This window comes from Stegodyphus dumicola, chromosome 7, assembly GCF_044657685.1.
Source record: "Stegodyphus dumicola isolate Sdum_Otavi_A_Nest chromosome 7, ASM4465768v1".
In the NCBI taxonomy this organism is placed as follows: domain Eukaryota; kingdom Metazoa; phylum Arthropoda; class Arachnida; order Araneae; family Eresidae; genus Stegodyphus; species Stegodyphus dumicola.
In genome coordinates this window covers 22,242,786-22,254,787 of record NC_140774.1, presented here as the reverse complement: position 1 = coordinate 22,254,787, position 12,002 = coordinate 22,242,786, and the positions used below count along the sequence as shown (strand labels likewise).

At 29.2% G+C, this 12,002-nt stretch overlaps 1 protein-coding gene across 1 annotated transcript in view; it reads right to left on the bottom strand.

The window, feature by feature from the left end:
• The window catches only part of LOC118204274 (uncharacterized), a 280,535-nt gene that overhangs the window by 65,919 nt on the left and 202,614 nt on the right, over positions 1-12,002 (bottom strand). The window contains exons 25-26 of the mRNA XM_085821358.1: positions 447-535; positions 265-327 (exon numbers count right to left, since the gene is read on the bottom strand). Of these exons, the coding sequence (XP_085677484.1) occupies positions 265-327; positions 447-535 (152 nt within the window). The remainder of the gene's footprint in view (positions 1-264; positions 328-446; positions 536-12,002) is intronic.

Sequence of the window (12,002 nt, the reverse complement as noted above, 5' to 3'; positions counted from 1 at the left end):
CATATGTTTGATTTAATTTTGGGTAATTTAGCATGGGTAAATTACCCCAAATTAAATCAGACATATAATTCAGAATTTTTGGGCAACCGAGCATATTAGCAAAGAGAATAAATTATTTGCACGGTTTCATGCCATCTAGAAAATGTATAAGCTATGTGTTTAAAAATCTATACTGGTATTTCTTAAATATGTATAAAATTGAACATTTCATAACAGTTATTTAGAATAATAGTTATTTAGAAATTTAAAAAGCAATATTATTACTTCAACATTCATTTTCTTGAATTCATCTGCACTTATAGCTTTAGAAATATGAAAGGCCAAACTCTGTAAAAACATATAAAAACTGTTTTTGAATTTTGATAATTTAAAAAAAATTATGTTATAGGAAAATTTCAGTAAATCTTGCAATATAAAATTAATTGCGAATCTTTTCATTTATCTACCTGAATTGCCGAAGGTACATCGGCACTTTCAACATCACTGCTGGTAGTGATTAAGGAAGCAAAATCTCGATAAACATCTTCATTAAAATCTGAAATGTAAAAAGAATAGCATTCAGATGCTAGTAATGCACTGGTTTCCAAAAATTAAGGAAAAATCACAAAAATAGAGAAAACTCTTCCAAAAATAAACCAAGCCGAATAAAATTTTCATATATTGTCAAATAAGAGTTGTTGAGTAAAATTGCAATGAGCAAATTAGTGGTGCTGCAATCGGAATGCATCATCTGCGATAAGCGTAGAATTGCATGTTTGAAAAAAGCCTATAAATTTCGCTGTGATACTGAGATAAGATATCTGGGACAGCCAATTCATAACAATGATCTCTAGGCATCATTTGCCCGAAGAACTGCGATGGAGAGCTATTGGGAGACTAAAGACAGGACAAAGTCTGGTAGAAGCAAGCAGATGGCTAATTTGTGAGTCCTTCTGTGGTTCACAGACGTTGGGAACGATTTTCACCACGGTGTCCGCCGATAACATCGCGGCAAATACATCGCGGACGAAAACGTCGCGGAGAAAACAACGCAAGGCGAAAACGTCGTGCTACAAAACATCGTGGGAGAAAACATCGCAGTTCTAAATCATCGTCGTACAAAATATCGTCGTCGAAAATAAAGCGGTTCAAAAACTTCGCAGTTTAAAAACATCGTCGTCGAAAATATCGTGGTAAAAAATAAAGTATATACAAATCATCGCATGACGATAACATCGCAGACATGCTTTTTTCAGGCTTTAATAACTGTAAATGGATATTCTCATAATGATTTATGAGCGCAAGATGGAAAGAAGGATAATTTTTACTTTCATATTTTTTATTAGCTAAAAAATTTTTGCTGAAAAAGTAAGAAGGAGACTTAAGCATAGAAAATTAATGCAACTTATAGCACTTAATAGAATTTTAACTAACAAACTAACAAAGTAATATATATAGTAACAAAGTAATATTAATAGTTAACTAACAAAGGTCATTAATAAGTCATTTTTATAAAGTTTTTACTGGTAATTTTTCATGAAAAGTATTATCTAAAAAAGATTAGAAAAAGAATGGTAAGTCACTGCATAAACTTATTTTTAAAAAAATTGCTAAGTTAATTTTGAGATAATTTTCTTCATTTTTGATAATCTAATACACTTATAGAGAAAATTATTTCTTGTTTTGTTTCATTTTATTCTTAACATGACATTAAAATTTTCATGCACAGCGTGCAGTCAGTTACTTGAATGCTGATTTTTTAGTTATGAAGAAAGTCACCTGTATAATATTTCAGTAGGTTTTATATTTATTAGATTATGCCAAAGCACACTACGGCTCTCTGCTTAAGGGGTAGGAGGGTAGGATTCCTTTGTGGAGTACATTCTCAGGAACTGGTTCACATGCACATTATACTATAGGAAAATCACAAAAATCTTCGTGCAGCTTTTTTTTTTTTTTTTTTTTTTTTTTTTTAAAGAAATAATGTATACTTGCAGTGAACCTTCTTGGTGACTATCTCCCTCTAAGACGAACAGTGTATTTGAGAACAATAAACATTGGTTTTAATCATTACGCAAGTTCACCACATTCACTTAAGATTAAAAAGAATGGAATTTTGAGTAGTCTCTTTAAATAGGCATGCTTACATTATTCGTACATTTATATTTAGACTTCCTAGACGGTATAGTGGTTTGAGTCGCTGGGCTGCGATACCGAAGGTCCCGGGTTCGAACCTCGGAGAAGGCAGGATTGTAACTGTCCTTCATAGGAGGCAAATGTGGCCCACTTATAATTAAGTGCCTCCGTAATAAAGTGACCATCACTTAGTAGTCGTCAAAACCGAAGTCCGCTGAGGGCCGCCATTGGTAGAAGAAAACTTTTATATTAAGACATTTCTTATAAGCACTTAAAGTATTTTATTTAAATTTTCATATACATTTTACTCGAAAATTTTGTAATTACTTCTTGAACTTACAGTGACAAACTTCCTAAGACAATTTTAATGTTTTTCTTTTGTGTTTCTTAATTTTCAGAATATCTAAATTTATGCACTCCAGAAATCTGTAGCGAAATTAAAATTAATATTTCTGACACAGAGTCTACTTTGTCCTAAGAATTCTTTACCTTTGAAGTATAGTATTTTTTAGTGTGCTATAGTTTAGTACAACTTTTAGTGTGTTGGTTGTGATTCATACTATGTATTAATACTTGTATATACTCGAAACATATGCTTTTTTTGGAGTAATGGATTGCACAGACTCTCTCTTTTTTGTTCATTTAGTTGTTGCAACATGTTTAATTCTTATGTAATGGTGATGATGTGGGAGTGCGAGGAGCTGTATATAGTCCTTATTTATTTTAAATATTGTTCTCATTCATTTCTGTAGTCTTTATTATGTTGCATATTGTCCTTATTTATTTTGGTAATAACCATGGTTTCTTACTGATCCTGTGACTCAATTATTTTAATGCATGTTATATATTAGTGCATATTTCCCACTAAACATATATTATAAAACTCTCTTAATATACGTCTTCAACATATTAAACATGTTTTGGATATAAGAAACACAATTAATTCAAATAGACTCATGAATCTGTGAGTTTTTATGAGCAAAAATTTATAATTTTACGTGTGATATAGTGCAGAATATCAAAAACAAGGATGTGCAAGTTGTCAAAATCTAAAATCTTTAAATGAAAGGGAAAATACCTTTTTTGAGGACTTAAATACATTTAACAAATGGCATTTGGAGAAGATGATTTTACTGGTTGAAATCTGAATAACTAAATACTGAAAATTTATAAAACATCTTAAATTGTTTAACCCTTTCAATCCCAATTTATTTGTTTCAACTGACTTGATTTTTTTAATGCCTTCTTGGTAATTATCACAAATGACACAAATTACTCTAACAGAAATTGACAGTCTGTCACTATAAGAAGATGCGCGCAACAATTTTGTAATGGGGATGTTAAAAATGATGCCTGCTACCAGTGGGACATCAACTATGTAGTAAATTAATGCGTTTAATTCTCTCTAGGTTTCTTTAAACATCTACTGGGACTTAACCCATTGGGACTGAAAGGGTTAAGGGAGAGACTTAAATGCTGTATTTCACCGCACTTAAAATTTTCAGAATATTGATTTATGAGTATTTACAAAAGTTCATTTTTTAATAAATGATTACATTTCATATTCAGTTATTCATAAAATGAAATTTTTTCGTTTATTAATAGTGGTAGTATATATTTGTTTCGAAAGAGAAGTGAGAATTAGGATTTGCCTGGGAATTGTAGCAATCTGTATGCAAGATGAAAGCAATTAAGAACTTTTCGGGAAACTAACGCTTGAAGGTCTTAGTTTTGAGTATTGAATTGAAAAACAAGCTAAGTGGCTGAACTCAGGGGAGGGCGGATGAATTACAGCTATTTATACTATTGGGGAGAGTCAACCATTAGTTAACATCCGTGAGAACGGGTGTTTCGTTCAAGCCTTACTCCAGGGTTCTGTCCCCTCTGGCCGCTGAAGGCTATTTGGTTAATAAAAGATAGCTGAAAATTTCTGTCATTACTGATGATGGTCCATGTACAGACAGAAATAGCATTTCTTAACTTCTTAGTATTTGTGTGTTTTACATCTACCATGCAGTTTAAAAAGAGAACCCAGAAAAGTTTAGAGTTCAAACGTGTTTAGATCGCCCTTCCTTGTTTGTTTTTGAAAAAAGGCCCTTTGCCTCTTTTGCATATAAGTATTCATACATACAGATTTATTTAATTAATATATAATTTCATCAATGAATTATATTAAAAATATAGATTTAATTAACATTTTTCCTTTCTTTTTTGGCCAAAGTTCAACGATACGAATAATGAATAATCCAAAATTTTAAACTTTTTCCGATAAAATTACATATCTACGTAGTTCGATTAAGGAGGCGAAACTCTACGATTATACGTATGATGAAAACATCATAAATTCAAACTTTGTCGCTGAGAATGGAAAATATTTAAAATCTGAGGAACAAGATTTTCCAAAATTAAATAATTTTTTTAATTATATAAACTTTAAGCAGTGTCTTTTCAGAACTGTGCATTATGCATTTATTTATTTTTTTTAAATTTCTTTATTATTAAATACTTCTTCAGACCAATAAGAGAAATATACAAATTTTCCCGAAATATGTTTTAATCTGTCAAAACAACTTTAAAAATTTGGTGTCCGGTCTTTAAACACAAAAATTATAAAATTTCCTTTTACGATTTAATGTACTTAAGGAATAAAACTTTAGTTTATGTAAATAATGAGAATAATATAAATACGAAGAAATGAAAAAATATAAGTGCTTTACACAGTACTTTTAAAAGCATTATACCAATTTCTTTACAAGTAAATGAAATTGGTATAATGCTTTTAAAAGTACTGTGGGGTTTTTTTTTTTTTTTTTTTTTTCAGTTCCGCTTTCCGAAATGTTTCATTAATTCCCCTTTGCTTCCGATTGCTCAACAAACGCCCACACGACTGTCTTTCTTTATGTCTCGTGATCACAACGTCTGTTCCTGTACGATTAAATCTACATAATAACAGGACCGAGTAATTCTAAATTAAAATGTAATCTTAATTATCTAATTAATCTTAATTCTAAAAAAATTTGTACAAAATGAAGTTTAGAATTGTACACAGCCCCTTAAAGAATAAAATATCATATATTTCACATCTACGGCCTAGAAACAGCATCTACAGCTTTACGGACTGGGAATATTATTTTACGGATTATTATTAACTAGGAGTATGATATACGACTTTACAAATTGGGAATATGATTTGGCCTTTACGACAAACTGTTAAAAAATAATCGACGTAACCCCTACATTGATAAGCATAATGCACAATGTTCCAAAGACCTAGTTTAAATTTATGTGTGATTATCCACATAACACAATCGTATGATTAATTCTATTCACTTTAAGTATCTTTTATAGAATATTTCACATTTAGTACATTTGTATAACATATTTCATTAAATGTAAGGTAACTTTCTTATGTAAAAGCTAAATAATGTTAATTAATTTTAAAAGTTATATAAACTTGTGGTGATATTTATGATATGACACTAAATAGTTTGCTATAAGATTTGGAAAAATAAGAAAATAGCCATACATTTTCTAGAAACATTTAATTTTTTCTGGAAACATGTTTATTGGAACATTTTTTCCAGGATAATTTTTCAGGGACCTTTTTTTAACACCGTGCGTAATAACAGTACAGTGTGCAATAAATTTTCGTAATGATAATTTTTTATGAAATAATACAGTTGTCCATTTATCCGCACTTCCTGTTATCTGAGGTAATCCACATTACCTTAAATGATTGAACTCCACACATATGATAAGAAAACCTAATTAAACAAAACTTAATTAAAAGAATTACTAAAAAACCTACATAAAATATTTATCAGGACAGAGAATAATGCATATTAATTAATTTTCAGGTTTAATGTCTTCCATGTTATTTTTTCCCGTGCAATTCCCGTCTGAGTTATTTATTCCAGCTGAGTACTTCTTTCTCTTCATCATTGTCTCGGTCCTGTTATTATGTAAGAGGTATTTAAATTTTTTATAAAAATGCACTAAAAATAAAAATTGTTAGCAAATAAACGCATTGCACAATTTACATACTACATTTACATATAAATATATATGTAAACAACATGTCTAGAATTTAATTGCACACTTTCGACACGTAAATTTCGTTTCCATAAAGAGTGTATTCTCTTATCATATGTTTCTATGTTTACAAAATAGGCTAGGTTGTTTAAATATGGCAAGGCACACAAAGGCTATCAAGCTTAGAGAAAGGATGCCTGCGATGAGGGCTTTCTCGATACCAACCACGAAGCCAGCCTCTTTGCCTGAAATGGCACTGCGTTCAAACTCCTAGCATTCAGCGATTTTAACCATTCGGCCACTAATAGGGGTCATGATTATAGTAAGATTAAAGATTATAATTTATAAATTCGAATGCTTTGCGGAACGTTTGTTTATATAAAATTAAATGTAAAACAAAAACAAAAAGATTCAATAAAAAATGAAAATGCGTCAAAAAACGTGCAGAGTGACTTTTAGATTTAAAGCTCATAGCTCATTTCTGATTTTCCTGGTATACTCAATCTTAAGCTTCTCAAGTAAATGTTTTTCTTATAGTCTTATAGTATGATAGTGGCTGTGATCTACATGCATCTGGTACTCGCTGCTCGACAATACGTGGATAAATATCGATAGAGACCTCGAGATACGTAATTAATAAAGTACTTCTGATAAAACTCAACATTCAGATCATTACAATAGTCCAGTTGTACAAAAAAAAAAAAAAAAAAATATGACACGAGAGGCTTTTTATCACTTTACTTAGAGTATAATATGCTTATATAAGACATCTCTATAACTAAAACTTGGATGTTGGATTGCTGTATTTTTTACTCTTTTTCTTTTAATTCTACACAGATATTTTTATTCTAACTAGACTCATCTCTTTATCTATCTTCATTTTACTTCTAATTGTTTATCATAAAATTTCAGTCTAATTATTTTAAGATTCAATTACTATCTCATATTTGATTTAAAGATCTTTTTCTTTGGGTCTGAACCATTTTAAGATAATTAAATAATTTATTCCGACTTCAAAACTCTGTTTACTAGCTTTTCTCAGTAAAGATGCTAATATTCGTTACCTGAAAGGAACCTCGAGTTTAATTTTTATTAAATTTTTAATCTGTTCCAGCACTATATACAAAAACTGCTCATTAGTTTTAAACTAGCAATAATGATTCCATTTACACTGAAAATAAATCAAATTGTAAATTGCTTAGCTGACATTTTTCAGTTCACAGAAATTTTCCTTGTGTTCAACTACTAATAAACATATACTAACTGTGTTCAATAATAGAACACCTGCTTATTTTTACTTAACAAACTGTAAAACGTCATTTGAACCTGAACGGGAAACAGGTGGCTCCTGCCACGAGAAAACCATTGTTTGACAATTAGGTAAATAATGTATGTCTGATGCTCCAAGTCTTAGTTGTACCTGAAACTCGGAAACTTAGCTGCATTTTCTGTCAGAGAAGCCAACATGCCGTTACACTATATCATCAGCCAAAAGAACCGTAAACAACTCATGGTGAAAGGATACATCTATAATTTTGAACGTGCTAGTGCTGAGAAAAGTATTTGGAAATGTGTAGGGTATTTTACTTGTAAGTGCAAAGGGCGAATTCACATTCAAGATGATAATATCATTCTTGAAAAATCTCACGGGCATCCTCCAAATGCTGGCAAAATTACAGCGAAAGAGATTATGAGTTCAATTAAAGAGCGTGCGGTAACAACGCAAGAATCGACACATTCTTTAGCAGCAGTTGGTACAATTGATCTTCCTTGTGCTGTTTCGGGGCATATACCACTAGTGGAAAATATTAAAAAAATTATCAGATATGCTCGACACGGAGAAATGCCATTGCATAATCCTAGATGTCTTGAAGAATTAGTAATCCCAGAACAGTTTTCAAAAACACTAAAAGAAGAGAAATTTTTGCTGTATGACAGTGGAGCGCAGACAGACAGAATTCTAATTTTTTCGACCCTCAGAAATCTGGACTTCATGGCTGAATGTCCGAACTGGTTTGCTGATGGAACTTTTAAAGCAACACCACCACTTTTCAGTCAGATTTATACAATCCATGGTGTTAAATATGATAATGTGATACCTTCAGTGTATGTATTAATGCCAAACAAAAACGCGAAGAAACATACAATAGAGTGTTTACGGTGATAAAATCTTTGAAACCGAATCTGCAGCCCAAAACTGTAATGACTGATTTTGTTAAGGCTGCCATAAATGCCTTTAAAAATTCCTTTCCGAATATCATTCAGAGAGGATTTTATTTTCATTTAAGTCAGTGTGTGTATAGAAAGATTCAGTCTGCAGGTTTGCAAAGTAAATATGAAACTGATCCGAATTTCGTTTTGGAAATCTCTCAACTTGCAGCTTTGGCTTTCGTTCCTACTTCAGATGTCATTGAAGCATTTGAACAATTAATATCATCTACTTATTTTGTAAATAATATGAACATCATTCAGCCAATCATAAATTATTTTGAAGACACATGGATTGGTAGATTTACTCGTCGTGGACAACGTCGCAGACCAGTGTTTGACATCTCTCTTTGGAACTGTTATGATGCTGTAAAAGATAAAGTTCCAAGGACAAATAATGCGGTTGAAGGATGGCATCGCAGATTCAACGAACTTATGAACGGATGCCATCCAACAATCTGGAAATTTATTGATTGCTTATAAAAGGAACAAAATTTAAATTCTATAAAAATTGAACAATACATTGCAGGTCACCATCCACCAGTAAGTAGAAAAGTTTACAGAGATACATCTTTCAGAATTCAAAAGATTGTAAATGATTATAATGATCGGTCTATTTTAGACTATTTAAGGGGAATAGCCTACAATTTTCAACTGCAGGTGTAAATTTTTTATACATTAATTAATGAGGATGTTTAATGTCTGATATAATTATACATGTTTTTATTACTACAGCTTTAACATGAGTCGTAATTACATTATATTTTCTGAAAAATATTAGGCGAATTTTTATGCTCTTAGAGTTGATATTTACAATTATACTAGCTTTCATGAATATATGTGAATGATATTTTACTCCATATAATGTGTTTTATTTAAGCCTCTTTGGTATACACTCTTTGGTAGTATAAATCAAATTTTATTTCATCAGGGAAATTATGAACGACAAATGATGATGCCTTGTTCGTTTAAATATCATTTATTAACTGAAACGGTATGCGAAGCTAAAATTTATTGGAGATTTGGTATTAACATTAACGATATTTTTGAAAAATTCTTATCAATTAAAATTTTATTTCGTTTCATTTTTCATTAATTCATGTTTGTGTGAGAAAATGACTTTACTTGTTTACAATGGATAAATTTTTAGCTTAATAAGCTATCTATATTTTAATAAAATTCAGTAAATTTAATACCATTGTGGATGCATATAAGACGAAATTTTCAATTTCTATTCCTTTCTGAAATCATCCTGATCAGGCAGCTTAATATTAAAGAATACGTTTAAGAGTATTTTTTAACTCGTAAAGCAATTTGAGATACTATATTTACTTAATTTTATCTCAAATAATAAGAGTAGACTTTTAATGGCTTTTCTTGTAACTTACTTTGATATATCAAACTTATATACGTGGGCACATCTTATATGTAAGCCCCTTTTGTCTTTCTGAAAGATTCTTTAAAAGACAAAACTTTTTCATATATGACACCATTATGTTTTGAGACAATACGGTATTTTATTGCATATTTCTGTATATTTAAAAAGGGGAAAATTTGAAAACTGAAGTAAGAGATTTGCTTTTAAATCCCTAGTAATTTCAATTTTGATCAATACTGATTATATAACGTAATTTTAAAAATAATTTATTATATGACAGTAATGTAAATTTAACGTTAAAAATACTTATAAGCAGTTTTTCATTTTCTAAATATAGAATGATATATAAATGGAAGTTTTATTTGATAAATATCAAAGGTATTTTAGAGAGTTTCATGTTTTTTTGCAATGGGTAACACTATAAACATCGGTCTTTTGCTACAAAAATACATTCTCAAAATATGCTTATGGTTTTCCATGTATAGCTTATTCGCAAATATTTTTGAAGCAATATTAAATATTAGTTCTAACTTAGACGGAAATTTCTGCTATGTTTACAGTTTTCTCGCGCTCCTAATTTTTTAAATGTATACAATGAAGTATTTATTATTTAATTAATTTTTTATAACTGCATTAATAGATGGTACAAATTTTGAACAAGGCTGACATATCTACGCTAAATTTTATAATGGTGCCATAAATATTTTTCATTATTAAATAACAACTATAAATTTTTATAATGGTGCCATAAATATTTTTCATTATTCAATAACAACTATAAATTTTTATAATTACTTAAAAATCGTAAAAGAGTGGATTATAAAGCACTGTGTTTAATAAAAATAATATAATATTAAGAATGGCAACTTTTGATTAAAATATAGATTCAAAATATTATTTCCTGACGCACTGCAAAATCTGAAAGTAGCACAGTTCTATTGTAAACGAATTTTTCAGGATGCACTTTTGAATATAATTTGACCTGAGAAATAAACTTTAATACAAGGTGATTATGTAATTCAACAAACAATCTCTATACTGCTTCATAAAATAGATAACTTATGATGGGAGTCTTCTTTTATAAAATACTGTGGTTTAATGTTGCAAACGAAGTTTCAGCTCAAGTTTGGAAATTAATATAGAGGGAAAGTTAAAAAGAGTCTTTCAAAACTAACAAGTTAGCATATGAATAGCATTAGGGAAGAATATAAAACACATTTCAGTATACATTCAGTATTTATTTCACAATAAGGAAACATTTTTCACTATATAAATAGCATAAGGAAATACTTTTTCAGTATATGAATGTAAAAAAACTTTTCAGTATATATCCAATACTTATTTCAGTATAAAAAAACCCATTTGAGTATGTAAATAGCATAAGGAAAGAATTTTTCAGCATATGATTCATATATTATATTCATATATTAATATATCGATTTCTTTAATCAACTTTCGATTTCTTTAAAAAACATTAACATTTAAGAACTAATCAATAGAAAAAATGCAAATAAACAAAAAGTAAACATATTTAATTAAAATAAAACTTTAACAAACATTCTATATTCGTAAAAAGCAAATTTAAAGTTGATTAAATTTTAAATTATGAAATTTAATTGCAAACAAATAAATGATTAATTATTGCTGCGAACTAATCTACAACATCATTTAAATTCTGAGAGCATATATAAATTACGTGAAAGTATAAAAATCCATGAATAAATATATAATTGCAAAAAAAAAAAATTTAATCCTAAAAATTTTTTTAAAATGTATAAGTGAATAATTGTTGAGCAGGCAGGAGACAAACTTATCAAGGGAAGTTGCCTCCAAACCTAACTCTTCAATTATTCAATTCATGTTTCGTCATCCATGAATTCAGAATTTAAATGATATTGTAGATTAGTTCGCAGCTATAATTAATCATTCATTTGTTTACAATTAAATTTCATAATTTAAAATTTAATTAACTTTAAATTTGCTTTTTATGAATAGAGAATGTTTGTTAAATTCAAATTTCATTACGTAAATCAGTGCGCAAGAGAATTATTTAAAATTAATTTAACTTAATGTTTATTAAAAGTAAAACTATTATTTTACTAAAATATTTATTCTTTTAATTAAAATAAAAATGTATTTTTTATTCACGAGAGATGCCTTTCACAAGAATTTTTATGTCTGTTGTGGAACTTGAAGGGCATCAAAAGAACTTTTGAAATCTGCACTGAGATTGAACTTATTGAGATCTGTAGTTTTCAAAGCTTTATTT